General features: G+C 39.3%; 1 protein-coding gene across 1 annotated transcript in view; it reads left to right on the top strand.

Annotated features, from left to right (window-relative positions):
- REN (renin) overlaps positions 1-25,909 on the top strand; it is a 44,898-nt gene that overhangs the window by 8,616 nt on the left and 10,373 nt on the right. The window contains exons 3-6 of the mRNA XM_072411575.1: positions 284-402; positions 8,137-8,333; positions 10,596-10,718; positions 22,156-22,300. Of these exons, the coding sequence (XP_072267676.1) occupies positions 284-402; positions 8,137-8,333; positions 10,596-10,718; positions 22,156-22,300 (584 nt within the window). The remainder of the gene's footprint in view (positions 1-283; positions 403-8,136; positions 8,334-10,595; positions 10,719-22,155; positions 22,301-25,909) is intronic.

The following is a 25,909-nucleotide window of genomic DNA, read 5'->3' as shown; positions in this document are numbered from 1 at the left end:
ACCAAGCAAGATTTTTCATGTCCAAACAAGACTTACACCAAGTTGGACTTATTCCAAAGCGGACCTATACTAAGGTACCCCTGTATTTGTACTTCCCAGTATATATATTTGTACTGCCCAGAAAAACATATTTGTATTCATATATTATATATTTTAGCAGCCTTTTTTTTTAGGTTAACATATTTAAATAAATTAACTCATTGCCATTGTATGTAGTATTAACTATACTTGTGTTTATATGAATGTGCAGTTATTCCTAAAAAACAATATTCTTTCATAACAGTGTCCCATAACCGCTATGACTCCTCCAAATCCTATACCTATATCAAAAATGAAACAGGCTTTTCGATACAATATGAATCTGGAAGAGTCAGGGGGTACCTGAGCCAGGACATTGTGGTTGTGAGTATTTTTGTTTTTCGTTGTTATAAATGCCATGTCTTTGCTATCCTAGATAATTATGAACAACAATTCCACAAACTGTTGGGGTTTATATATTTATTTATATATATATGGTAATTTAAACTATGTTTCACATTTTTATGCCATTGGTAGACTGGGCAACTTAAAGCAGAACTAAAGCAGGGGATTCCTTAAACCAATCCCAAGCTTACTACATCAGTTTATATTTTTCATATTGATCTTTGTCCTCAGCTACCAACATGGAAGGAGTGTTTTTTTGTTTCCAAAACCTGGGAATAACCACTCTGGTTGCTGTTAAAAAATGACGTATCATACTTTCTTTGGCAGATTTAACCGAACCTAGAATCATGGATAATGATGCCACTTTGGTGTTATTAGGGATGTCTGAACCGATCAGTACATTATAATCTGTTATGATTGTATCCCATAGGTGACAGATAGACTGTTCTACTGTCTCCTGTGCTTTACATGGCATGCAAGCTTGTGTGTCAAAATAAAAACCTGTTACTATTTAGAATCAGAGATATGGATATCCAGATCCGATCCCCAATATCTAGTGTATAACAAAAATTTAGACGTGGAATGTGACTGACAAAGGATAGCATATAATAGGGAGATAGTATGAGACGGGCGGTCAAAGAACTTTAGTATCTCCTTCATAGCAGTCAGGCTTCTATGAAAGATGTGTTTATCTCTATATATGGACATAAAGGAAGAAAGCTGTCAGTAATGAAACCAAGGGGGCGAATTGCCACAATATCTGATATTTAGGGAGGAAAGAGATGGGAGGTGCCCATTGGACAGTATATCATGGAGATGTCTATGCTCATTAAGGTTCCATATAAAGAACCGCTCTGCATTCATTGCAGTGGGAAAGGCCCGATTGTCAAAGAACGGAGTCATGGGACCTATCTTAGAGGAAATCTTCCTGACTCATAAAAGATTATTCCAAATACGCAAAAGATCTAAAGTCACCTTAGGGAGGGAAGGTTTGGGGCTTAACAGTGCAAAATTTATCCATGGTAGGGATCTTAGGTCTAAAGGAGATAATGCATTTTCTAGAACCACCCAGCTTTTCTTGTCTCTATTGTGAAACCAGTCCACTATTCCTATTAGTACACGTGCCCTTTAATATGAGAAGATGTCAGGTACACCAGCTCCACCCCTAGCTTTAGGTTTGAGCAATGAACAAAGGGCTATGTGTTGGCGTTTACCTTCCAAATAAAGGACGTGAAGAGTTGCTGGAATTTACGTAGGTATAAGGTTGAGAGGTGTATCAGTACAGTTTGGAAGATAAAGTATGTGGGACAAAATATATTTAAGAGAGTTGATTCTGGCAAACAAGGACAGGGGTAGAGAATCATATTTGAGGCTTGTTTGAATTTTGTTGAGTAAGGATGAATAGTTATAAGTAAATAATTTGGTATGACGTAATGTGATATATTTGAGATTAGGTTTTGAGATTGAGGTATTTGAGAGCTTCATTACATACCCTAAAGGTATTGTTAATACCTATGGAGTTAATTTGGGTCTGTAGGAGAGAGACACTAAGCAGTTCTGATTTGTTATAAGTGACTTTAAGGTTATTTAATATACCAAACCTGTCAAACTCCTTCAAAATGGAGGGAACTGAAGTGTGTGGTGAGGTTATAAATAATAAATGATCGTCCACAAAGAGCGAGATTTTGTATTGTCTCTCTCATCTGTATGCCTCTAACATTGGGATTTGTACGTAGCGCGATTGCTAAGTTTTCCATAAATAATGCATATAGTGGGGGGGACTAAGGGCATTCTTGTCTGATGCCATTTTTATTGGAAATAGTGCTGAAAGTGAGCCATTTACGCTCACCCTATCACAAGAGGCTGAGTACAAAATGTACTTAAAATGAGGGAAATCATAGTAGGGCCCAGACCAATTTGTTTTAGTGATGCATACATAAATTCCCAGTTTACCCTGCCAAATGCCTTCTCTGCATCAAGTGAAAGGAGGCACATAGGAATCCTTAGAGCTTTGGCTGCTTGTGTTACTAGGATTGTCTTGATAGTATTATCTCCCAGAGATAAATCCTACTTGATCAGAATGTATCAGAAATGGCATGTAATGTGAAAGTCTGCTCGCTAATAATTTGGAGAATATCTTAGCATCTAAGTTATTCAGTGAAATGAGCCGATAATTAGAACAGATAGAGTGATCCTTGCCCAGTTTAGGTAAACCCGTAATATTGGCTTCCAAACTTTGCGACAGTAAAAGTATTTCTGCTGAAATTGAGGAAAAAACCCTAGTTAGGAATGGGATCAGATTAAGGGAGTGTAATTTAAAAACATTTGGGAATAAAGCCATCAGGACTGGGACTTTTACCTGTTAGGGTGGTCTTGATGGTGATAGACACCTCCTCTTCAGTAAAGGGTGTTTCTAAATGAGACACAATATCATGGTCTAACATCGGTAATGTAGTATAATCTATGTACTCCTGCAAAGACAGCGAAGAGGATAATTCTGGAAACACTTGTAAGATATCTTGTGGAATAGTGGTGGCTGTACCCTGAGGGGTACAGATGGAAGAAATATAGGTGACTGGTGCTCTAGGATGTAACCCTTTAGCAAGAAGTTTGCCACATTTGTCCCCAAACTGATACACAAGCTTGGGGGACCTGCCCCCATATTCTTGATGGGCCAGGTTGTATAGCTGAGGGAGATGCTTCTAAAAAAACATCTGGGGCCATATTTTGCCTATGCAGTGTTTTCAAGGTACAAATTTTATTTGAGGTATCTGCTATATCCTGAGATCTAACCTTTTTGAGGTGTGCCCCCTTAAAACACCTCTGATGACAGCTTTTAAGGCTTCCTATTGTATAGTGAGTGATGTAGAATCAGAGGCATGGTCACTGAAAAAATTAGTGGTTGTGGTTTTCATGGCATTGGCACACACTTCGTCTTTAAACAGAGAGTCATTACATTTCCAAGTCCATTCCTTTCTGTCCAGGTTTTGTATTTGAAAAATTAAGGTGACAGAGGAATGATCAGAGTAGGACGCTGTAGGGTGCGAATCTAACACTCTGTGGCTAACAAGAATATAGTCTATGCGTGAATAGTGTGGATTAGAATAGAATAGTGTAATCTTTGGTTGAGGGGTTTAAAGTATGCCAGCTATCAATCAATTGAAGCTCCTGAAGTTTGGATCAAAACACATTAGGTTTGGAGTATGAAACAGAAGTTTTCCCAGAAGAGGTATTCATTTTAGAGGTTGAGAGCAAAATCAAGTCTTCGCCCAGTATTTGGATACGCAAACTGTATAGGTTCGTCCCCAGGCAGTAAATTTCAAAAACACATATCTGCCCTGTGGGTCTAAAATGGTATCAAGAACCTGAGCTGGCAGGGAATTATGAAAGGCTATAGAGGCACCCTTGGACTTAGCTTCAGGATTAGTACTATGGAACCAGGAAGTATAATAGCAGAGACTTTTTAAGTTTAAAACTGCGTTTCTTGAAGCAAGAGGATATGCACTTTGGTCTTGTGTTGGCCATAAAGGATTTATGTTTGGATGGACTTATCAGCCCCTTGGCATTGAGAGTGCAGATTTTCAAGGATTGAGGTTGAGGTTGTTGGGACATTTGCGCCATGACAACATGAAATCAGTTATGAGGAGGAGATAGAAAACTGAGATGTATCAAAATTAGGATGAGTATTTACCAGTTGACTAATCCGATATTCAATAGGATTTAGGGGAAGGAGGGTATTATATGGAGTGAGAACAGGGAAGGGGTTCCCACAAGGACAAGGACAGAGCTCTCCAGGATTGGGACAGGCCAATATCCCAACCCTCAATAAGCAGACTAAGGGGAAGGTAAAAACTTTGAAGATCCGCCTAAGTAGGAGGATTACCTATGTGGGTAAAGTGACGACTCAAGGCGGGACTGGAGCTTCCCCTTTCCAGGGAAAAGATTATATATTACTGGTACAAAATGTAGGGAAATACTGCAATAACATATTGTGCAAAATTGCAACAGGCAACCAATAACTTTAGATTAAAATGTAGATGACTCTTCCATATAGATGCCTGAACCGACAGAGCTGCACCACACACAAATGTGTTTTCAGCTAAGCACCCCTAAATGTTATGGTACCCAAGTAAGGGTCCCACATAACATATTGCATACTAAACTACAGATGCTGGTCCGGGAATCCACAAGGAAGAATACTTTTAAAACACAAGAGAACAAAGATCAGCAATGCATGTTGAAACTGAGGCAGATATATCTTCCAGCACCTCTTATCATCAAAGCATCAAAACCCTCAAACCAGGGTTCCAGTGTGCATGTCATAACCATACAAAAAGATCAAGGCATTAATCTGAGAATATTAGGTACATAAGTAAAATTTACACTAAACAAGACATAATAATATGAACTGAGAAGGCAGGAGCTGTGGATGATCGTCCATATGGATTTCCTGATGAACATCGCTGGACCAAAGGGGGTATTGAACCAGACAGTTCTATATCACTTGGAAAGCTGAAGCAGGTAAACGGAGTGGATGATGTCACACCCCCAAAAATTAACTCCGGGCAGGTCAAGGAGAAATAAAATGCAGTAACCTTGTAAACCTAATGATGATATAGAGGAAAGCTGAGGTCAAACTTTTGCTGGTGAATCGATGTCAATCAGGAGGTGCCAATGCGAGGGTTAAAAAACAATCAGGCAAAACTGAAGAAGTTCCGCTTTTAAGGCTGAAACAAGAGAGGAACCAAAAGGAAATTGGACAACTGGAGAAGCAATAGCAAAAGCGATTAAAAATGAGAAACCCATCTTGCTTCAGTGATCTTCAGGAATAGGAACTGGAGGTGGTGAGGAAGACGTCATTAGGCGGTCAGGTGCCATGTTGGGAGATGCAGAAGAAGTTTATCTGGATCGATGAGTAGCTGCGGTAGGACCTCTATGTATGAGACAAGCGGCAGTTGACTATTCTTAAAGCACATCTGGGAGGTCAAGATCCATCAGGAACTGAGGTAGGTCTGAGGGGTCACAAAAGACATGGTTCTTGCCACCATGGCGAACAATGAGATGAAAAGGGAGTCTTGATTTGTATAGGATATTCTGTTTGCACAGCTCAGAAAGTAGTGGCTTGAGGGCTCTTCGCTATTTGAGTGTATGCTTTGACAGGTCAGGCAGAAATTGTAGTTGCACTCCAGCATACTCAATGGAGTGTGCTTCATGGGTTTTGCGCATATTATCTTCTTTAGCATGATAAAAATTATTCTGACATATGACATCTCTAGGCCGCTGTGGATCCCTGCTACGTGGGCCTGGGGTTCTGTGGACCTTGTCTATTTCTATGTCAACTTCAGATGGAATGTCCAGCAATTTGGCGAATATGGAGTACGAGGCATTAGCCAATTCAGAGGTAGGTACTGTTTGCGGTAGCCCCCTGATAGGAATATTATTCCTTCTCTTGCAGATTTCAGCATCATCTTAGAGTGTGAAAAGCGCATTATTTTGAGCCTCATGGCGTGATAGAATTTCTTCTGTGACAAATGACTTTCGTCTGTGACAAACGACTTGCGAAAAGAGCTCTGTGCAAGTATGTTGGAGAACGGCTGTGGTTCTGGCTACTTGTTGCAGGGAGAGTTGCAGGGCATGGAACACGGATTTGCAGCTAACCTCCAATTTACAGATGCTCTGACTTAAATTATGCTTGGTAGGTAGGGAGCGGAGATGTGCTTTCCAGTCCCATGTGCTTTCTTCCTCACTGGCTGGGGTGCTAAAGCAAGCAATATCTTCCATAGAGGAGGGGAAGGTAGGGCTTGGAATAAGTGAAGCTGGGTCCCCTTGAATTACCTTTACTGAAGGACTGAAACTGGTTATCCTGGCCTGCTGCACATCGAGCTGGGACGTGGATGTGTGGGCCTGATCTCTGATTCCCTCATCTGTGGCTTTCTCCATAACTTTAGGCTGAGGCTTCAAGGCCTGGTCCGTCGGAGCACGATTCGCAGTCTCCAGAGCTAATAAAGGCCGCCTCTTTGCGACCTGGTCTAGTGTGGAGCGGTCCCTGGGAGAAAAGAACCCAGGAACCCTGGATGGCTTCTCGGAGCCTCTTGCCGGCTTGCCCTTCGGTGCTGTGCGGGATTTAGGTCCCATGGAGCTTCAAATGGTAAGCACAAATGTGCTGATACTGTTGGATTTCCCGGGTGGGTGCAGGAGCTCTTGGATGGTTGGTGCTGCTACTCATCCATCAGCCGGCCACCAAAACTAGAATAGTTTTAATATAAAATGAAATTAAATTGAAATGTTAAAATAAAGGAGATGGCAAATCAATTCCAGAGAAATGCAATTCATGTGTCAAATAGCCAAAGGGTACATGTTCTTACTACTACATCTTCAGGACCATTTGCCAATACCCCTCTGTTCCACAGACATTCAGGGTCACAGAAGGTAAGTGGTCAGCTATGTGTAACAGGCAGCTTGCCAGGTGCTCAGTTCCTCGCACTGCAGCATCTTCAGATTTGACTCCAGTAGTAGTGAGCACTACTCAGTGGTTCCATGGCATTAGGAAGGGGTAACCACACAGCAAGCTCACTGCCACTTTAAATGCAGTCTTGAAGTTTTGTGAACATTAAGGGGCACCATAGCGCACAGACAATTGGCAGAACCCTAATGTTCCCCATGAGAGTGGCCCCCAGGGGGTCCCCAACATGCAGACTCAATTTGGGGACCCTGGTCTTGAAATTGCCCCCCTAATTATGAAAAATCCCTGTTGTTGGGATTTTATGCTTGTGACCCTGTATCTGGCAACTTGTTATGTGTGGAGTGCTTACATTTGGTTTAGTAGCTGCTCTTAGGGTCCCCTGTGTGCCCTGAAAATATCACATTTCTATGACAATCAGTAAAGGAGAGATGAAATTTCACATCTACATAAGTATTCAGACCTTTTCAGACAACTCTTGAAATTTAGCTCATTGTCTCGTATTTCTCTTGATCGCTCCTGAGATGTTTCTGCACCTTGATTGGAATCTACCATAAGTAAATTAAATTGATTGGAAGTTTGGAATGGCACATACCTTCCTATGGAAAGCCTCATAGCGGACATCAAAATCAAGCCATATAGTCAAAGGAATTGCTTACAGAGCAAGAGACAGGATTGTTGCATATCATAGATCTAAAGGAGACTACAAAAAATTCTGCACTGAAGGTCCCCATAAGCACAGTGGCCTCCATATTGCTCAAAAGGAAGACGCTTGTCACAACCAGGACTCTTCCAAGAGCTGATCACCCATCAAACTGAGCTATCTGCTGTGTAAAGCTGCGTACACACTTGCAATTTTTGTCGCTGGAAAGGATCTTTCACGATCCTTTCCAACGACAAGGGAGTGCACGATGCATGAACGGTGTTGTACATACAGCACCCTTCATGCTCTATCGAGAGGGGAGGGGGAGAGCGACGGAGCGGCACCCTGCTGCGCGCGCTCCCCTTCCCTTTCATTAGGATCGGCTGTTGTCCATCGTCCGTGGATCCGGCAGGTCGGTCGTCCGGACGATGGACGACACCGACTGTACACACGTCAGATTTTCGCCCGATAATTGGCCGATGCCGATTATCGGGCGATAAAAATCTGACGTGTGTACGTAGCTTAATGCTTCTCTGCTTTAATATTTTATCTTATGTTATTTCAGAGTTTATACTAATTATCCTATTGTGTCTGTACATGTTTGTTACAGGTTGCTGGTATTCCTGTGATTCAAGTTTTTGCTGAGGCCACAGCTCTTCCTGCATTTCCATTTATTTTTGCTCGCTTTGATGGAGTATTGGGAATGGGATTTCCAGGCCAGGCAATTGATAATATCACACCAGTCTTTGACCAGATTCTGTCAGAGCAAGTTCTCCAGGAAGAAGTTTTCTCAGTGTATTATAGTCGGTAAGAAAAAACCTATAATGTAAAAGTTCTGTAACTTTTCTGTTTTATTCATTTGATTACACTTGCTGTTTTCACAAGTTTGTGTGCTATATTACCCTCTCACCGCACATCCTCTCCCGAAATTTAATTCACATGATTAATTTAGCTATTTAAATATACTACAATAGCAAATGCTGTCTTATATGCATTTAAAATTCCTGACATTTGCTATTCCCATTGTTGATAAAATACCTTAATTTACCTTTAGACCTTTAGATAACCAGGTTCTCCTTTCTTTGCAGACAATACAAGTGAGAAGATAAGTCCCAACCCCTTCATACAGATGTCACTCACATTAAAATGGTTCCCCATGTGGTAACAAACGCTCACACTGTGCTCAAAAACTATTTTAAATAGACTTGATGAAGTACACATTAGTATTATACACATCGGCTACTTATAAAGGCTGCAAGTATCTGTTGGAATCTGCAAGTATCTGTTAGTCTTAAAGAGGAGCCCTTTTTAATGTTAGGCCCAAGGCTAAATCCTAGGCCCCACGTTCTGCCCAAGCACCTGCCATTCGATTGTAATATGCCAGAACTTCAGCTGGAGGTCAATGTACTGACATTTCACAGGTGAATGATGAAGGTAAAGCATAGTACCAGGTGGAAGAAGATGAGCTTAAACACAGCTTATGTGCAAATTTAACATTTTCCACTTGGTAACATGGTTACTTCCACATTCAACAAGCTGCCAAAATTACACAAGTTTTACCTTTTAAACAGTTTATAAAAGCTTACACATTACATCAAAAAAACATAAAAGGGCTTTCTACTTTCAATAAAAAAAGGAAGAAAACTTGAAAACCTTTACTTGGAGTAAGACAACATTTTCTTTCTGCCATGGTGCACCAGAGCCTTTGACAGCCCAGTAGCTATTTGTAAAAGCCTATTTTTATTGAATTGAAAGTCTAGTGTGTTACAAAGCTTAGAGAAAAGTACAAAATGTGTTGCTACATGAGGTCCCTGGACTTTGCCACCAGTATGTCCACCACTGATCAGAAGGATAAGTGTTTTATACTCTTTTAGCCTGTAATGGAAAAAGTGTTTATTAGTGTTTATTTCTAGATAAGCAGTAGTAGCCATACATTGCTCATTGGTAGATGACTGAAACACATTACTATATCAAAACCATGGAAACCAAATACCAAATGCCCTTCCTCATACACTTACAATTCAGACATGAGTATCATGTTAGCATTTGTAATGTTGTCTTTGAAAAGTTTTACAGTTTCATAACAGTTACCATGTTTTATGTCATAGAACCAATCTGGCTTAGAGGAATATAAAAACTGAAAAAAAACTCATGCTGGTATGGCATTTTAGGCTCAGTTCAAATGAGAAGCATTTCAATTAACAAATAATATACATTAAAATTAAATGCTGTCATGCATTGTACAGGCACTGCAAATAGGTGGTTATAACATATAACAATAATAAATATAACATATACATTTTAACTATAACATCTTTTTTAATACAAGAATTTATGTATTTTTTTAAAAGAAAGTTCATAGGGTTTATATATAGATATATTGGAAAACATTTAAATGTAACTTAGATTTTACTTAGTATATCAGATTATTTTACAAAAATTTAGAAATAATTTCAGTGTACTCTATATAGACCTAAATATCTGGCATAGTAAAAATCAGAACATTTGAAAAATGACAAATACAGGGGAATTAAAAGTGCAAAGTCATTTGTTGTACTAAGTTTCCTGTAAAGCATTTTAATGTAAAGCAATTTTTAAAGTAAACATTGTAAACACTGTAATGGAGACAGGAGCTCTTCATATTGTTAAGGTTGTCTTACTAATATGTAGGCATGTTTTTTTGTTACAAAATACCTTTTATTGTTGGCATAATAAATCCAGTTCTGTATAAGGTGTCATATATATTCTATTTCTTTACATATGTGACAGAGTTAAAGCCACATACACTATGTATAAATAATACCGCTAATAATGACCATTAAACTTTTTTTTTAATTTACACTAACAGTTACATTTTCATGACAAGCTTGGGTAGATATTTTCTTCTCTGGTTCAAGCTGTCCTGAAAATGTATCTGTTAGTCCATTAAAATATATTATGGACAGCACTTAACTTCATTGTTATTGCTGGTGCACTAAAATATCTACTATAACCTTTAATTAAATTCTATAAAAACAAAAAATATTATTAATTCACACATAACTAAACATAATATTTCTTTACTACCAGAGATGCTGAATCAAGACCAGGAGGTGAGATTATCTTGGGTGGCACAGATCCCTCTTATTACTCTGGTAAATTCCATTACATCGGTCTGAAGAACCAAGGATTGTGGCATATCCAGATGAAGGGGTGGGTAACATCCTTATGTATTTAATGTTACATAGGGTGGTAAACAACAGTCTTCGCCTATGCTCAGTGCATGCACAGGATAAGGAAAATTTGTTCACTTTGCTAGACCATAATTTCATCAAAACATCCTATATTGTGAAAAAAATTCTTATTTAAAAAAAATAAGTAAAAACATTTTAGAAATTGTGACTTGAAAATTCCCCTTAATTTTTTTGCTTGGATGTTTTAAAGGGGTATTTCAGATAATAGAAAACAGCCAACTTGGGCTACTTTTTAAAAATTTTAAAAAGTGTGAACATTGTCAAATAACAAAACACATTATGTATACATTTATGTATTTTTATGCTTACTGTTTTGGTGTATTTTGTTTTTTGGGTTTTAACACTATACAGAAGGCAAAAAAATGTTTAAAGGTTTTCATTTTTTATTCTCCCATAAAAAGGAAAGTGCATTTGTCTTTTGCTGGAGTTCAATATTTTCATATAACCCATTTATCTTGTTTTGTTTTAATCTTAACCACCTGGGCGTTACACTGATGTCTAGATTTCTGTACCAAAAGCGTTACAGGTTTTCATGAAATTTTTTTTTTTAAATTGTAGACCTGTAACTTACAGAAATATGTCCGAATAGGGGTCTAGTAGATATAATGAATATAAAAAATGTTTGAAACACACAATCATGTAAAAAAAAAAAAAAATTACTTTTAATAAAATTAATGGAAAAACACAAAATTCAGCTTAAACAAGAATACATAAATAAATGAAAAATACTGAAAATGCGATAATTCAGTATACATATAGTATTATATTTTTCTAAAACACCTCCCTTGTGTCCAACGTCACATACCTATAGACAAAACCACATAAATATATTTTCTATTATTTTGTATTGGATTGAATACAAACTCCTGTATCCAATCCAATACAAAATGAATGAATGAGTTTCAATTTGAATTTCCCGCACACGCGCCGACGTCATCGCGCATGCACGCACAAGAAGCCGGCCGGACGGGACGACCAGCGGGACCAGGTCCGGCGGAACACAAGATGCCGGCCGGCGGAACACAAGATGCCGGCTGGCATCTTACCGGTCCCGCTGGTACAGGAGACGGCACCCGACGCTGGAGAGGGAGATCGACGCTGGAGGACGATGCTGGAACACGGACCCGACGCTGGATGAGCACAGGGGGACCAGGTAAGTGAGATTTTAATATAGTGAGAAAAGTACGGGGTTAACGATAACTGCAACTTTTTTTGGCACGGAAAAGTACGGGCTTAACGGTTGGGAGGTTAATACACATCATCATTGGTGATGGCCATGTTTTCACTTGACCTTATACTCATCAATAGTTTGTTTTATTTACATGTGAAGTCAACTACACATTGTGATCATAAATTACTTTATGTGTAAAAGGAAAAGTCACATGGCTTTTTTATATTCATAAGTTATAAAATGTTCCACAAAAATAACGTTTATCAAAATAAAATATCATACTCTAATCCAATTTTTTTTTTAGAGATTGATTAAGTTACGTTGGCAACATCATATGTGATCCAGAAACCTTATGTGCCCAGATGATGACATTTCAAACTGGCCCAACATTCTATTCTGAAACAAAACACACTTCTGCAGTTGACGCTAAGCTGTGCAATAAATATATTTGAAATATCAGGAAAGGGGAGTGGGATATTAAGCCTGAAGAACCCAGCTACTTTTTTTTTTTTTTAAGATAAATGCAGAAGCTGACTTTTAAGGTTAACAACAATGAAAATGGCAAGGCAGCAAACCACAATGTAGGATATCAGTAATAAAAACCAACATAGTATATATGTGAACAGAAGTTTGGAACCTTTTTCTCATGTACTATCCAAAATATGCACTGGGTAGTTAAAAGAAGAAGGAAAAAGAAAAGGATTCAAGAGACACTGGACAAAGGGAAATACAAAAAGGAGAGAACAGTTGCACAAACCAAATACATTTTTGAATAAAAACATATTAGGCTTGGGATTTATTGGGTGATACATTAAGAGCGAAAAGTAATAGTCTACCCATAAGGACCAGATTTATTCAAACTTTAAAATGGAATCAAACTGCATTGCTCGTAGTTTTTCATTACATAAAGGTCATGACAATTTTTGTTTGACTTGAGAAATTGTGGGGGTTGCTGACCACCATGCTTTCGCCAGCACCATCTTGGCTGCTGTAAAGGAACGTTAGCAACCTAAATTGTGGAGTAGTACTTTGAGTCGGTTTGGGATTAAGCAGCGCTTTAACTGTTTTTTCCAGAAATGACGGTCCAAGCACGGTGTACACCAATTGGTGTATCCCTATCCAATATCTCCTAATCTTTGGGCACTCCCACCATATATGTTCTAATGTTCCATTTGTGCGGCAGCCGTGGAAGCATTTGCCCTGGAGGTGAGAAGATATTTTGTGCAAGTGATGACGCACCATGTACCAGCGAATGAGCAGCTCATAATTAGCTTCGATAGCAGACGTATACACACTGCAGTGGGCCACTGTGTTCTAGATTTGTAACCCTTCTCCCTGATCCAACTTTATACCTAAATCTGTTTCCCATCTGTGTTCATATAGTAGTGGCAAAGGTTTCTGTTTAAGCAGGTCATACAATGTAGTAATTGCCCTTTTGGATTGTGGTTCCTTCAAGCATATAAGCACGTATTGTTAGGGTACAGGGTGCCCAATAACTGTTGAAAGTGTTGCATGCGGGTAATAAACTCCCGGAGTATTTCACACAAAGGAAGTGGAAATCTTCGGCCTAGCTCTTGCTGGTATCTACAACACTGTCTCTATGGGGATTGGGTCAATGTCAAAAGCTCCAAAGGATACCCACAGAGTGGATTTAAATTTTATGTGATAAGAAGGAGCCAGTTGTGTTGCAACGTAATAGTTGGCAATGTGGGAAACTGATAATCCTCCCATGCCTAGGAACAGAATCCTCCTTGCCAACATTTGTCTCTGCAAAATGCATATTATGTGAGGAGGTATGTTGATTGGTAAAATTCTCAGTATATATAGTAATTTCACAAGCCAGGTCATTTTTATTGACATAATCCAACCCAGCCAAGTTATTTGCTGTGCTCGCCATGCCTCCAAAAGCTGGTGCAGATGATGTAGCAGCCCTGTAACATTGGCTGGATATAGGGAATCATAGGTCCCAGTTAGTTGGGACACCCTGAAATTTTAATGAGGATGCTTCAAACTTAAACGGAAAGGAGGCTTGTATGGAAGTGAAAGTTTCTGTGGGGTTTGAGACATTTAATGCTTTAAATTTAGTATAGTTCAGTTGAAGGCCAGAGAGACTTAGAAACTGATCAAGTACTGTAAGCAAATTAGCAAGAGAGACATACGGTTTCCTTAAAAAAAATAGAACATCATCTGCAAATATATTTTGTGAAAGTAACCTGCTACGTTTACTATGTCATTGTAATCTCATATGGCTATCACCAATAACTCTATTGCCAGATCGAAAAGTAGTGGTGAGAAGGGACAGCCCTGTCGGTTGCCCCTTTCAATGAGAAAATATGATCAGCAAAAACCCATATATTGTATGTATACTTTAGATAATTTGTATAATGCTAAAGCTCATTTACGTAAATAGGGTCCAAAACCCCAATGTTCCAGGAGGGAGGTAACATAAGTCCACAGCACTGAATTGATTGCTTTTTAGTCTCTAAGCTTAAAAGAGATGCTGGCATTTACCTTTTCTTTGCTGTGTGATTTGAATGTACTATGCTACAGATATTATCATGAACCTGTCTATGGGGTATAAATCCTACTTGGTCAGGTGATACCAAGAATTCAATGCCAATGTTTAGTCTTTTTGCTAGGATGGAAGCCAAGAGTTTAGCATCCAAATTAGGAAGAGAAGAGGGTCTAAAGTTTGACCATAAACATGACGTCAGAATCCGGTTTACATATAGATGCATATAGGTGCCATGAACCAATGTACCCCCCCCCTCCCCCCACTGGATTATGTTAAATAGATGTACAAGGTATGTGGTCAGTTCAGTTGCATACTTTTTACAAAAAAAAAAATACTTTTTTAAATGATAGGTTAACAGGATGCTTCGTTTGTCACCATAAATGTAGTATTTATTTTTCCTCCATTAGCATTGTTTCTCCGGCATAAAATTAAGCTGAGTTTGAATAGCTTTCAGTTTACTTTCTGATTCTTTAGTGGGAGACTACATGAGTTGTGCACACAAGGTGCAGTATTCCATTTCAAGTTGGTTTATCTTCTCTAGTCTTTGTTTCTTAAGTTGTGACACTATCTGAATCAACTTTCTCTGAGGAAAGCCTTGTGTTCTGTTGTGTGTTTTGGGGGGTATGAAAAATTGTTTCAGATAGAGGGGGGTTGTCTGTCTTGATAAATGGGAGTATATTTGTGTTATACAAAAAATAGTGAAATTAATAAACTAATATACCAGTTACCCAATTTACAATCTATATCATTACTGAACACAGAATATGAAATGAATTTGAAAATGGTGGTCAATACATTGCATGAAGTAATAAGAAATTGTGCTGTATTAGTTATAATGATAGCAGTGAGTTTGGTATTATGTAGGGATGCATTGTGGTTTAGTAAGGTGAGAAAGCCGATAGATGTCTATTGGTGGTTGATTCTAAAAAAAAAATGATAAAATTGTGCATGACTTTATGTTTAAGGGGTCAATGGCTTCTCTTTAGCGGAAAGTTTCACAAAACAGCCTCATTTCAGCAAACAACAAAATAAAGACATCTTAAATTAGCAGAAAGTTCTGTGAAGATAGTAATTCAACAGTCCTGCAGCCAAAGTGGCTACACCAGGAGGTCATCTGATACTTACAGGTAGCAAGTGGTTGCAGTTTCAGTACTTCAACCAAACATGAAACTGCTGTGTGTTGTTGCTTTCAGCCTCATTCCTTACTGCAAGACTGAGGCACACCCTGCTCCTGACTGCCCCAGACATATTAGTCAGGCAATGCTAAAAACCTACCCTGATGATATGGGATAGGAGGCTTATTCAGATCCTTCCCTCCATTCCCAGAGTCTGGGCAAACCAAATAGCAACCGCAGGTCTCCAAACAAAACTTTTCACAGTAAGAAACCTGGTTACTGAAGGACCAGGACTTAAAGCACAGGGGGAATATATCTACTATCCATGATCTACCCCTGGAGTCCTGTACAAAAGAATAGGAAAATATGGTAGGGCCTGATGGGCTGATTATTTGGATTAGGTCCCCTTTCATTGTGTGATATTTTCCCCACCTTTTAGATTGTAAACTCGTCGGGGCAGGGTCCTCTCCTCCTCCTTCTGTGTCACTGTCTATATCTGTCTGTCATTTGCAACCCCTTTTTAATGTACAGTGATGCATAATATGTTAGTGCTAATAAAATAGAGTTAAAAAAAAGGTTTCTGTAAAAACCAATATTGAAAAGATTGGATGTAAATTGGTGATTACCTGAGGTGTATCAAAATAAAGATATGCTGTTTAAGTGTGTGACTGAGCAGCTATGTTAGTTAGGGTAAACTTGTTAAAAGAGTGAAAGTATCAGGAAGTGAGTAGAAATGTCTTAGTTTGGATACATGGGTTTTGTGATTGTGCTATGGTAAGAACATCACTGAAGGGTGAATCGATAATTGATATTTTTGTATGACATGATTTGGATATTAAAAATGAAACCCTCTCTTTTCTTTTTCTCCCCTGAAACCTTAACGGTTTTCAATGTTTTGAACCCTTCAATAAATTTCCAATTCTATAAAAACGAGATTGAAAAGTGAATGTATTTTTTTTTTTATTTACTAGTGAATAGAAAGAAAATAGATAAAGATAAAAAAAAAAATCAATGTCAGTGGAAAGTAAAGTGTGAAAGTTGTAGTCATTGTTAAGCTACATAATCTTGCATTTAGTTTTGCTGTTCAAATATTAAGCTGATCAACAGCCAGAATTGGTCAATTGGTTTGGTTCTGCTATACTTGAACTGCCTTAAACTTTAATCAAAAACCAACCGCTGATAAAATGTAACAGATTCTTCAAAAAGTAATGCTCCAAAGATTGACACAAAAAAAAAAGGAACTATAATAGTCAGAGATCAGCAACATAGCTGATCTGGGACTTGTAGTCCACTTACATGCACAGCATTGATGCTTGTTTTACCTTACTTCAGGCTGCTCTGTCCAGTCCTTGGAGACATAGGTGTCGCCAGATTTCACCTGCTGGTTATCCTGCTATAGCACCTGCTTAACCAGTCCCTGCCCAGCCTGCCTGTTAGCCTCGGTATAAAGCTGTGCTCAGTCAGTCACTCCTTGCCATGCAACTTGTTTCGTACCGGAGGCTCCAGTTCGTGTTTGTTGCTATATACTGATTCCCTGTTTCTGACTTCAGTTTGTTTTGACTATGCTTTTTCGCTGTCTTTGTTCCTGTATCTAAACTAGCCTGATTATTTCTTACTACGCTCCAGTTTCCTCTGTGGTCAGCTGCCATCTGCACTGTGTGTCTGAGGGCCGCAACCTGTGAGCCGCCTGAAGCAAAGCTCATTGCCCTTTCCGGGGGGGCTTTGGTGAACACCAGGTGGTTCCTTAGACTCTGCGCCTCAGCTCACACCACAAGCAGCAACCAGGTTTTCTCCAAAGCCTCCAGCAGTGAGTATGTTGCGTTGCTAGTTGCTGCCAGCTTGCAATCCTTGGGCACACTAGGGTGGGCAGGATGATGCATGGTACCAAATTACTACGAATTGTCAAGGAAGGCTGTGGTCAAGACAGGCAGCAACCAAAAAAGAGCAGGATCAAGCCCGGGGTCAAGAACCAGATATCCAAGAAATAGACAATGGCGACATGGGGGCCATCATAGACACAGAGGAACACTGGAACAGGCAGGGAAACAGCAGTCAGGGAAAAAGTGGTTAACACAGGAGCTGGACAGGGAAAGCACTGAATTATTCAACAGGTGTAGAGGAAGTGCTCAGCAGAGCCAGGGAGCTGCATCCTGTGATGATTCCCATGGCTACATTCATTCATGAGCACAGCCGTGGAAATCCTGTCAGTGTGCGATCCCCAGGCACTAGAGGTTTGATGAGGACAAGGCTCCCCATTCATCACGTTTAGTGGTTTCTGATTGGCTGAGGAAAGGAAAATCCTGATGACGCTTGAGCTGTCATCAGGGTTTACCTTTCCTCAGCCAATCAGAGAGATCACACACTGACAGGACGATTCCCATGGCTGTGCTCATGAATAAATGCAGCCGTGGGAATCATCACAGGATAATTCCCATGGCTGCATTCATTCTTGAGCACATCCGCGGGACTCCTGTGTTCTTGGATAGTGAATCTCTATCCAAGAACACATACTACAGGTCTGGTAAGGCTGCAAAAGCAATCAGGCTGTTGTATATATCCCAGATATAAAACCTTATAAGACATAGTTGGTCCAGAGAAAGGAAAAAAACCCTGGTACAATTTGCTTCATCAGGGGAAAATAGTCCTCCTGATTCCATGCGACAATCAGTTGTTCCCTGGATCAACAGTCTGAGATCGACTGTTTTTGCTTTTGATAGGGTCTTGGTGGGTGGGGGAAAATACTATGTGACAAAGGCATCCAATGGTGCCTGCCAGACCTCCTGTACTAAGAGCCCTGCGCTTTTCACAAAACATCTTGCACCAGTGGGAGAGATGATGGGTGTATATACCCCTTAATGAGGTTTCCATTGATGTAATCCTTGTTAGTAGTGAGTTCTAGATTGTGGAGTAGGTAAATGCAGCCAAATCTCCACCCCAGACAGAAGTTCAATTGGCAGTCTTAAATATGATAAAGGGGCAGTGTATCCACTCCCTTCTTGTCAATAACATCCAGGTAGTCCTGATAAGGTGGTGTTCGGAGACAGTATGAGCTCCTTCCGCTCCACGTTCAGGGATAGAAGGCCAGTATGTTTGTACTAGCAGAAATGACAGCAGTAATCCGTAAGAGAAAGTCTGCAGCCATAGCATACTCAGGATGGCAGAAAATAATAGAAAATAAATATTAATAATGCTCAGGAATACCTGATGGTTGGTAAGTGACCTGTAGTGCCCAGGAATCGCTTACTGACAGGAGGATTCTCACCGCTGTATTTATGCATGCAGATCCTCCTATAGTGATTTCCAAAGGTTTTGGGAAATTTCGCAGACCCATCAGAACTTTGAGAAACTTTTCCCTATCCCTATTAGCAACCCCTGGCTGTTATCTACCCTCCTAATTCATATGGAAGTGGTAGGGGTGTACTTAATTTTTCACACATTGCTTGTCCTTTTTATTAATTTATGTATTTGGTAAATTATTAATAGCTGTGTAATGTCATATGTTGTTGTTTATCTGAGGTTGTGTTTACCTAAAGACCTGCTACAGACCACACAAAACTTCAGAATTTCAGGTGTACTTTTTTGGGTATGATTTTCTCATGTGTGTTTCAAACATTGATATATTATCTAATAATTTAAAAAAAAATTTCCATTATCTAATATTCATGTTGCTGAGGCTTACATGAAGAACCAGGAATGTAAATATACTATAGCTGAGTCACCAAATAGCTAATAAAGCCACTATTGTTTTTATGAATGAAAAGTTGTGATTAAAAGGTAAATGTTGAAAAAGTTGAAAGAAAAAAACATGTTGACTGAAACATTGTGAAATGTGTATAAAATAATGTATGAAATAGTGGTGGAGGTAAAAAATTGTGGCTAATTAGTGATGGGATGAAATTCAAATAGGAAAAAACAGGCAAGTTTAAAAAGGTGGGGTTCAAGGGCTTTTTTTACTATGCTGAAGAAAGGGCAAAGTCTAATGGGATGAGGAAGGAAGTTTGAGAGTTGGGTCAGCTGTAGAGAAGTCTTGGACCCATGCACGTAAATATGTAAGAGTGAAGAAGCCATTAGTAGATTATTGAAAGACCAGTGAGGGCAGCTTGATCTGTATTTTTGTGTCAGGTCAGAAATGTACATGAGACATGAGCTTTGGAATGATTAAAAAGCATTGTAGCATTGTAGCAATTTACCTCATTGGTGGGACAGAAGCCAGTGTAAAGATCTGCAAAGAGAGTTAGCAGATAATGAGAAGTGGGAAGGATAGATAAGTCTAGCTGCAGCATTTATGATAGAATGAAGAGGTAAGTCTGATTAGTGGAATAATAGAGAAAAAGGATGTTGCAGTAGTCCTGGCGAAAGATAAGAGCACGTACCAGAAGTTTGGTGGACCCTGGGGACAGGAAGGAGTATATTTTGGATATATTGTGCAGGTGGTGATCCTGTCAGTCATCCATGAAAATATATCTGACAGGTAGCACAAGACTTTATGTAGGACAGAGGGAGACAAGTCAGGGGGGACGGATAGATTTGTGTTCCTTCTGTATGCAGATGTAAGCCAAAAGAGAATATAAGGGGGGAAGACAAAGAATTTCACTGAAAGAAACTTGGAAAAACCAGGTAAATAAATTTAAGGTGAACCAAGAGAGCTGTGCAAAATAGAAGAGAGTGATCAACAGTTTCAACATCTAGAGGAAGGATTACAGACAAGTTGTCTAGTGACTTTGTTCTGAGGAGGTAATTGGCAACCTGGGTTTTGGAGTTCAGATAATCAGTTAGTATTTTGTAGACAAGGTACTAAAGTGGTTTTAAAGCATATGGAAGAATGAGGATTGGATAGTAGCTAGAGATTAGAGAGGGGCCTAGAGAGAGGTTCTTCGGAATTGGGAGAACAATTGTGTGTTTGATTGCTGTAGGACAAATTACCAGTGGAGAGGAAGAGGTTGTTAGTGCAAAAGACTGGAGGGTAGAGGAGTAAATATGAGGGAATTGGGTTTGAATGAACAGGAAATGGATGGAAAAGATAGGACAAGAGAAGCTGAAACAAAACATCTGATTTTGATGATTTTTATCTTCAAAGTAGGTAGAAGGAGGTAGTAGGAGAAGGTAGGGTAGATATAGGGGGTGAGGGGTTTAGGAAGGAATCTGTTGTGGCAGAGAAGTTGCTGTAATATCCTTACAAGCATTTAACACTCAGAAAGAAGTAATTTTCTTGGCAGCAGGAAGTGTTGTTGAAGAGTTGTATTGTGTTGAAGTTTGGATTTGTAATTGAGGAAGTTTGAAGTCAGATTTTCTCAACTTTTTGTTAGTTATCTAGTGTGAATTTTGTGTCATTGGTGAGGGCTAGCAGGATGGGGAAGCAGAAGGTAGGTAGGTAGGTAGGGACAACATTATGCAGAATTGAAGTTAGAGTGCAATTATGCAGAGTGCCAATATGGTCCGGAGACGAAAGAGTGGGACTTAGTGAAGCAAAGGGCTTTGAGAATAGGGTGTGGTTGAGGTATCTTACCTTCACGAAGAATGAGAATGGGCAAATTGCAAAAGAATTGTAACCAAACAGCAAGGTTGTGAAGACAAATGGGAGACTGGATCGGGGAACCAATATAGAAAAGCAACTATGTTTGAGGAAAAAATGATGGCAAATAAATGAGGTAAAGATGAGAGAGCGTTGGGTAGAAAAGACTCAATATGTACAATTGGAGGAGATAAAAAGATTAACACAGCCACCTGTTCTGTTGGCAGGTCAGGTTGTGTGTGTGAAGTGCAAATCTCTATAGGAGTGCAAGGGCAAAAGTTAGAGGGTGAAAGACAAGTTTTGGTGAGAGCTGCGTAGTGCAGAGATTTAGACAGAAGAAAGTTGTGGGTAGAGGTTAATTTGTTGCAGACAGATCTGTCACTCCACACAGAACGCAAGAGGGGATAATTATGTTATAATATGTATATTACTGGGCAAATAAAAATTAGGACATAAGCAAGGTTCATCCTGGTGAAAAGGGTAAGAAAAAGAAAAGCTGTAGGGGTGGTATGGTTTGGTGAGGTGTCACCAGACAAAAACAGTGGAGAACAAAGGTGCAGCAAGCTAGGGAGAAAAGGAGGGATTAGGGCCAGCAGAGAGAACAGAGGATTTAATTCATTGTTTCAAACAGTTTGGGTGAACCTCAGGATGAAATTAGGCAAAGATATGGAAGAGGTTTTTTGCCTTTAGAGTGAGGGTTTTTTGCCTTTTTGCCTAGAATTTGAGGAACAGTGGAAAAATGAAAGTCCATATTGTTGGGGTGTATTACCAAAGCTATTATACCAATTCCCAGATAGATTTTTGCCTAAACCTAAATTCAGAAAAACTGCATGAAGGGATCAGAGTGTAAATGGGCATTCAGGGTTGTATGCAAATTATCTTGTAAAGCAGTCCATATTGATAAATATTGTTTCTTATATTTGTTATTAATATTGTTTCTAATATTTGTTTTTAAGAAGCTGTAAAGAAAATATAAGGTTTTATTTCATGTTCAATAGTTCATGTTGTATTTAGTACGAATTAAAGATTCTATTTAGGACATGTTAACAATGCCTAACAACTTGGTGTATGCTTTGTCAACAGGGTATCAGCTGGTGCAGAGGTTCTGTTCTGCAAAGAGGAGTGCACAGTAGCTGTAGATACAGGAGCAGCTTACATCACTGGGCCAGCTAGTTCGGTATCTATCCTCATGAAAGCAATTGGGGCCACACAGCTTCCTGAAGGAGAGGTAATCCAAATAGAACAGACAACTTCTTAATTCTTCAACTGTTAGAAGAATCTGTTAGAAAAGAGAAAATCTGTATTCAGAATCGTGTAAGCTGTGGTTTAACAGAATTACAGGCACACAAGTCTGTAAAACTGGTAAATAGACTTTAATGAGAGACAGCCTGACTTGTATCATATTATTTTGCTAATTTGTTTAATAAATGCCCCCAATCATGTTTGCAGCATAACTATCATTATTAATAATAATGAACTGTACTTATAAAGCACCAACATATTATGCAACACTGTCCAACAAATTGGGGTTGCAAATGATGGAAAAAGACAAACAATGACACAGGAGGTGGAAAGCACCCTGCTCAAAAGACTTACGATCTAAGAGGTGGTGGGAAATAGCACAATAAATGTGGGTATACTGAATGGTGAGGGTTTAAAAGTCAGAAGAAGACAAGTAGGCGAGTTTGAAAAGATGGGTTTTATGGGTAAAACTGTTTATATTAGCAGTTTTCAGCAAAAATAAATAAATACTTTTAATCAATATAAAAAAGGGAAAAAAAGTCACAACCGTAAAGTACAAAACAGCACAGTGTATTTAGGTAGCACATTGGAGAATAGGAAAAGAAACAAAGTGTGAGAGGGGATCAGGGGACACATTTAACACATATATATGGGCACCTAAAAATTAAGCCATAAAGAATTAAATCTGTTAGAAAGGGAGGGGGAGGTAGAGAATTGCAGCCAAATCCATCAACAGAAAATGTAAGCCCCAAAATTGTTCCATTAGTCTCATAAGCTCATTTACTTTGTGAATCCAAGGAGCAATGAAAGGAGGAGAAGATTTGTTTCCAATACATTTGGATGAGTTCTGGCAGCAGAGAACAAATAGCCACATAGAAGTTTTATAGGAGATGCCAGAGAGCTGGGTAGAAATGAGTAGAGCTATTTTAGTGGAGGGAGGCAAGGGAGTGTCATATAAATCTAAACAAACTGAAAAGAATCACACCAGAAGGGCTGAATAAGGGGACAGGACCACCATATGTGTAAATAGGTAACTTTGTCCCTCCTACATCTCCAGCAGACATCAGACTGAGTGGAAAAGATGTGGTGCATCACCCTTTGTAGATGCCACTGTTGTCCCCCTCAACATCTTCACTATTCTCAAAGTGTCTGGCTTGAGGCCCAGTCTACTGAGTGTACCCTACAAGAATAGGAAAAGATGTCACTAGAGGGACTGCAGAATTGTCAGATAGGGAGGTAATGGGCCAAGTAAAGAGGTGAGGTGGAAGCGCTCAGAAGAGGTTGTCCATATTTGGATGCAGCGTTCATAATAGTTTGTAGAGGAGAGTCCGGTTAGTGGAATACCAGAGAGGATGATGTTACTGTAGTGCAGATGAGAGATGATATGAGCGCATTGGTGGTCTCTGTGGACAGGGGACAGGGGTGGATTTTGGAGATGTTGCGCAGGTGAAAGTGATTGGAGGGCACAAAGATAAAAATACTCAAATAGTCATACCACCAGGGAGGTTAAAAGATACTTGAAAGGAGCAGTCAGACAGGTAGGAAACAAACCAAGAGAGAGCAGTGTCACTGATATCAATGATTTGGATTAGAAGGGGGTGATCGACAATGTCAAAAGCAGAAGAAAAATCAAGGAGAAGGAGGAGGTAAAAGCTGCCTTGTGACTTACTGTAGCTCTGATGGGGTCATTGGCCACCCTGGTTGTTTTGGTGTAATGGGCAGTTTGAAAGCCAGACTGAAGTGATTCAAAGGCCCTGATTTATGAAAGCTCTCCAAGGCTGGAGAGAATATGCTTTCATCAGTGAAGCTGGGTGATCCAGCAAACCTCAAATGGATCTGGTCCAAGATTCAAAAGGTTTGCTAGTAAAAAGCAAATGATTTTTAAAAATCTATTCCATGTTTTCCGGATCACCGAGCTTCACTTCTGAAAGTGTATCATCTCCAGCCTTGGAGAGCTTTCATAAATCGGGCTCAAAGAGAGAGTTGGTGTTCAGGTAATCAGTGAGTCTTTTATAGACAAGGTTCTCAAGAAGTTTGGAAACATATGGGAGAAGGGGGATAGGATGGTAGCTAGAAAGTAGGGAGAGGTAGAGTGAGGGTTTCTTCAGGATAGGGAGAATAATGGCATGTATGAGAGTGAAGGGTAGAAACAAGTAAAGGGAGAGGTTGAATAGTTTGGTTAGTGCAGGGGCCAAGGTGGGGGAGTGGGCACAGAGTAGCACTGTGAGCAAGAGACATTATGTCTGATTTCAGCAGCAATGCCCTCTTTCTGTCTGGGGAGGCCTCATCCAGGCCACAGGCTAGTAAGTAGATTGATAGGAATCTTCACACAAGATATGCCAGGGCACTGAAGGCTCCCAAGGGTGCTGGAGAAACGTTTCTGGAATCACAGACAGATTTTTATCTAGTGGTCATCTTAACAGACTTCATGCTAAACCTCTTACAATCTTTTAAAGCAGAACAGTCATAACATAGCATTAAAAGGCAAAACAAAAACTTAACAAATATGAAACATTTATGCTCCACCTACTTTCAAGATCTCTCACCATTCAATGAAGAATTTAAATTACAAGAGGTCAGCCCACCTTTGCTGATCACATTTGCAAGTGTGTTTAAATCAGACAAACAAACTGTGTGACATGTACAGCACTATTGCAAGTGCAAAATTGGAAAAGATGGTAAGTTTTAGTGTTCTTCAGCTGTAAAGGGTGTAGAAGTTTAGTTCTACTTAAAATTTTTACCCCATTAACTCTAAAGCATTTCTCCAATGTGGCAAAATATAGATAAAGTGAATTTCAGTAAACCACAGGTATAACAATCAGGGTGCTAGTATTGTCAGGAGAGGTCAGGAAAACAGTTGGTCAGGAAAAAAGCAGCTTAAACAGGTTTTTACTTCCTATAGCGAAATTAGGTACAATGCTATTATTTGATATTTGAGCATATTAGGCAATGTCAAACAATTATAAAATACACAAGACAAATATATATATACAGTGGTACCTTGGTAAAAGTCCTTAATCCGTTCCAGATCCTTGGTCTTATACCAAACAAATTTTTCCCATAAGAAATAAAAGGAAAATGATTAATCCGTTCCCATGAAAAAAAAATGCTATGTTAGTGGCATATTATACAATGATGTGACTGTATAAAATAATTTAAACACTCAATACTAAAATACATAAATACAAAAGCCATTATATGAAATAAATGAAAATTTAACCTTACTTTACCTTGCTGAGAAGAGTAGAGTGCCTACTAGGATGGTGCTGAGAGGGGATGAGGAGGAGATGTTATGTAATTCAGAGAGTTATAGCGCAGGTTGTTCACTGAATGGTAGCAACTGGCGTATGAACGCTCATGGGCAGTCGTGGCTTTGTCTCGAGAGAGGTAAAAAAGTGTAGTGTGCGGTGTTATGACTCATTTTGACCCATACAAGTTCTAGCACAAAGGTTGTATTCCAAGCAAAATTTTTCATGTCCAAACAGGACTTGTTGATACCAAGTTGAACTTATTCCAATGCGGACTTATACCGAGTTTACCACTGTATGTGTGTGTGTGTGTGTATATATATATATATATATATATATATATATAT

Source organism: Pyxicephalus adspersus, chromosome 1, assembly GCF_032062135.1.
Source record: "Pyxicephalus adspersus chromosome 1, UCB_Pads_2.0, whole genome shotgun sequence".
NCBI lineage: Eukaryota > Metazoa > Chordata > Amphibia > Anura > Pyxicephalidae > Pyxicephalus > Pyxicephalus adspersus.
The sequence above is the reverse complement of the archived record's forward strand: the minus strand, read 5'-3'. Positions and strand labels throughout refer to the sequence as shown.